This window comes from Mastomys coucha, chromosome X (genome assembly GCF_008632895.1).
Source record: "Mastomys coucha isolate ucsf_1 chromosome X, UCSF_Mcou_1, whole genome shotgun sequence".
Taxonomy (NCBI): domain Eukaryota; kingdom Metazoa; phylum Chordata; class Mammalia; order Rodentia; family Muridae; genus Mastomys; species Mastomys coucha.
The window spans coordinates 4265643-4270199 of record NC_045030.1 but is presented as its reverse complement, the minus strand read 5'-3'; the positions used below and the strand labels follow the sequence as shown (position 1 = coordinate 4270199).

The 4557-nt window shown below is 37.9% G+C and overlaps 1 protein-coding gene across 1 annotated transcript in view; it reads right to left on the bottom strand.

Annotated features, from left to right (window-relative positions):
* Window positions 1-4557, bottom strand: part of Sytl5 (synaptotagmin like 5) — a 187995-nt gene that overhangs the window by 57631 nt on the left and 125807 nt on the right. Inside the window, exon 7 of the mRNA XM_031372005.1 lies at window positions 4036-4132. Within this exon, the coding sequence (XP_031227865.1) occupies window positions 4036-4132 (97 nt within the window). The remainder of the gene's footprint in view (window positions 1-4035; window positions 4133-4557) is intronic.

The following is a 4557-nucleotide window of genomic DNA, read 5'->3' as shown; positions in this document are numbered from 1 at the left end:
AAGGCGTGCGCCACCACCGCCCGGCAGGAGCTGGTTTCTTAAGAAAATTAACAAGATAGATAAACCCTTAGCCAGACTAACCAGAAGGGCACAGAGACAGTATTCAAATTAGCAAAATCAGAAGTCAAAAGGGAGATAAAACAACACAAACTGAGGAAATTCAATCAGCAGATCCTGCTACAAAAGCCTATACTCAAAAAAACTGGAAAATCTGGATGAAATGGATGATTTTCTAGACAGATACTAGGTAGCAAAGTTAAATCAGAATCATATAAATGATCTAAACAGTCCCATAACCCCTGAAGAAATAGAAACATTCATTAAAAGTTTCCCAATCAAAAAATACCCAAGGCCATATGGTTTTAGTGCAAAATTCTATCAGACATTAAAATATGACCTAATACCAATACTTCTCAAACAATTTCACAAAAATGAAAACAGAAAGAATACTACGTAATTCATTCTAAGAAACCACAGTTAGAATGACACCTAAATCACACAAAGACCCAACAAAGAAAGAAAACTTTAGAACAATCTTTCTTATGAATATTGATGCAAAAATAGTCAATAAAATTCTCACAAACTGAATCCAAGAACACATCAAAACCATCATTCACCATGATCAAGTCAGCTTCAACCCAGGGATTCAGGAATGGGTCAATATATAGAAATCCATCAATGTAATCTGCTATATAAACAATCTCAAACGGAACAAAAACCTACATGATCATTTCATTAGATGCTTAAAAGGCCTTTGACAAAATCCAACATCCCTTCATGATAAAAGTCTTGGAAAGTTCAGGAGTTCAAGGTACATACCTAAACATAATAAAAGCAGAGCACAACAAACCAATAGGCAAATCAAATAAAATAGAGAGAATTTGGAAGCAATCCCTCTAAAATCAGTGACAAGGCTGCCCACTCTCTCCCTAACTATTCAGTATAGTACTCAGAAGTTATAGCTAGAACAATTAGATAACAAGAGGAGGTCAAAGGGATAGATATTAGAAATGAAGAAATCAATGTATCACTATTTGCAGAAGATAGGATATAAGCTACCCCAAATTTTTACTAGAGAATTTTTACACCCAATAAACAACTCCAGCAAAGTGGCTGGATATAAAATTAACTCAAACAAATCAGTAGCCTTACTCTAAACAAAGGATAAACAGGCTGAGAAAGAAATCAGGGAAAAAACACCCTTTACAATAGTTACAAATAGTATAAAGTATCTTGGTATAACTCTAACCAAACAAGTGAAAGATCTATATGATAAGAACTTCACGTTTCTCAAGAAAGAAATCAAAAAAGACCTCAGAAGATGGAATGGTCTCCCATGCTCATGGATTAGTAGGATTAATATAGTAAAACTGAGCATCTAACCAAAAGCAATCTACAGATTCAATGCAATTCCCATCAAAATTCCAACTCAACTCCTCACAAAGATAAAAAAAAAAGAAATTCTCAACTTTATATGAAATAACAAAAACCCAGGATAGCCAAAGCAACTCTAAACAATAGAAGAACTTCTGGAGGAATCACCATCCCTGACCTCAAGCTGTACTACAGAACAATAGTGATAAAAACAAACAAACCAACAAACAAAAAAAAAAACAAAAAAGCATGGTATTGGTACAGAGATAGACAAGTAGATCAATGGAATAGAATTGAAGATCCAGAAATGAACCCATATACCTTTGGTCACTTGAACTTTGAGAAAGAAGCCAAAACTATACAGTGGAAAAAAGAAAGCATCTTCAATAAATGGTGCTGGTCTAACTGGAGGTCTTCTTGTAGAAGAATGCAAATTGACTCATTTTTATCTCCTTGTACAAGGCTCAAGTCCAAGTGAATCAAGGATCTGCACATAAAACCAAATTCACTGAATCTAATAGAAGAGAAAGTGGGAAAAAGCCTTGAACACATGGGCACAGGAGAAAATTTCCTGAACAGAACACCAATGGCTTGGGCTTTAAGATCAACAAATGGGACCTCATAAAATTGAAAAGCTTCTGTAAGGTGAAGGACACTGTCAATAGGACAAAATGGCAACCAACAGATTGGTTAAAAGATCTTTACCAATCTCACATATCCGATAGAGAGCTAATATCCAATATTTACAAAGAACTCAAGAGGTTATACTCCAAAGAACCCAATAACCCTATTAAAAATGGGGTACAAACTAAACAAAGAATTCTCAACTGAAGAATACTGAATAGCTAAGAAGCACCTAAAGAAATTTTCAACATCCTTAGTCATCAGGGAAATGCAAATCAAAATGATCCTGAGATTCTACCTTACAACAATCAGAATGGCTAAGATAAAAAAAACTCAGAAAAACAAAACAAAACAAAGCAAAACAAAATAAAACAAAACAAAAAACCTCGGGTGACAGCAGACGCTGTCAAGGATGTGGAAAGAGGAACACTCCTCCTTTGTTGGTGGGAGTGCAAGCTGGTACAACCACTGGAAATCAGTCTGGTGTTTCTTCAAAAAATTGGACACAGTACTACCCGAGGATCCAGCTATTCCACTCCTGGGTATATATCCAGAAGATGTTCCAACATGCAATAAGGACACATGCTCCACTATGTCCATAGCAGCCTTATTTATAGTGGCCAGAAGTTAGAAATAATACAGATGTCCCTCAATAGAGGAATGGGTACAAAATGTGGTACATCTACACAATAGAATACTATTCAGCGGTTAAAAACAATGGTTTCATGAAATTCTTAGGCAAATGGATGGAACTAGAAAATATCTTCCTGAGTGAGGTAACCTTGTTACAAAAGGGCATATGTGGTATGTACTCACTGATAAGTGGACATTAGTCCAAATGCTCAGAATATCCAAGATACAACTCACAGACCATATGAAGCTTAACAAGAAGTAAGTCCAAAGTGTGGATGCTTTGGTCTCACTTAGACCTTTATGGAGACCAAAATAATCATGAGAGGCAGAGGGCAGTAAGATCCTAGGTGGGAAAGGGGCAGGGGAAAGAAAAGGGGGGCAGGACGAGGTATGGGAAGTGACAGGAAAGAAGGCCAGAGGGCCAGGAGATTGAATAGAAATAAGTAGCAGTAGGGGTGAGGAATGGGAGGGTAGGGACCTCTAGAAAGTCCCAGATGCCAGGGATCCAAGGGGCTCCGAGGATCTAGTTGGGATGACATTAGCTGAAATACCCAACAGCAGAGAGAGAGAATCTGATGAGACTACATCCAGAAGATAGACATGGCCCCTAGTAGAGAGGTGGGGTAACCCACCCATCTCAAAATTTTTAACCCAGAATTGCTCCTGTCTAAAGAAAATGCAGGAACAAAAACTAGAGCAGAGACTGAAGAAAAGGCCATCCAGAGACTGCCCCACCTAGGGATCCATCCCATTTGCAGATACCAAACCCTTTTGCTGATCCCAAGAAGTACTTTCTGACAGGAGCCTGGTATGACTGGCCTCTGAGAGGTTCTGCTAGCACTTGACAAAGACAGATGCAAATATAGCCAACCATTGGTCTGAGCCTGGGGACCCCAATGGAAGAGTTAGGGGAAGGACTAAAGGAGCTAAAGGGGTTTGTAAGCCCATAGGAATAACAACAATATCAATTAACCAATCCCCACAGAGCTCCCAGGGACTAAACCACCAACCAAAGAATATGCATTGAGGGACCCAAGGCTCCCACTACATATATAGCAGAGGACTGTCTTATCTGACACCAGTGGGAGGGGAGATGCTTGGTCCTGTGGAGGCTTGTTGCCCCAGTGTAGGGGATGCTGGAGGGGTGAGAAGGGAGTGGGTGGGAGAGCACCCTCTTAGAGACAAAGGAGAGGAGGGTAGGGAGGGAGTTTGCAGGGGGGAGGAGAATGAGAATTTGAAATATAAATAAACATAATAATTAATAAAAATATCAAAAATAAAAAAATAAAAATTGCATTTCCCTAGGATAGAATTTTGGCCCAGTTGAGTCTCTTGCCTCCTCTGGGCTACTGAAGTGACATCAGACATAAAACACTAAAAATCCTTTATTTTAGAGATGCTTACCCCTTCTTCTTTGGTCCATCATGAGTGGCCTTCTGCCTGACAGAAGACTTATCTACACATTGGTGTGCATGCTCTTGGCTTTGGATTTCTTCAGACCCTTGTGGAAAAAATAGAAAATAAAGTTATATTAAAAAAACGATCAGAAACAAAAACGAATTTCTCTTTTACACTCATTTTTTTTAGATTACCACAAGACAAAAAAGTTATAATAATCAGTAATGGCAGTTCAATCCCAAGTTATTTTGTATACATAGTTCTAATTTTTTTGAATGCTGTTGAGATAATTAAGAATTGAGAGCAGGACTCATCAGAGGACACATTGATAATATAAGCTTCCCTAGAGAGATTGCAATGAAGGAACATATTCATTATGTCTTTACAGATATTTTTACAGTATGAAACGCTGCAGTCAAGAGATTTCTAAATCCATAGACTACAGGCATTATTATTATTATTTTTTTTAGATATTTTCTTTATTTACATGTAAATTTCTCCATTCCCGGTTTCCCCTCCAAAAAACAA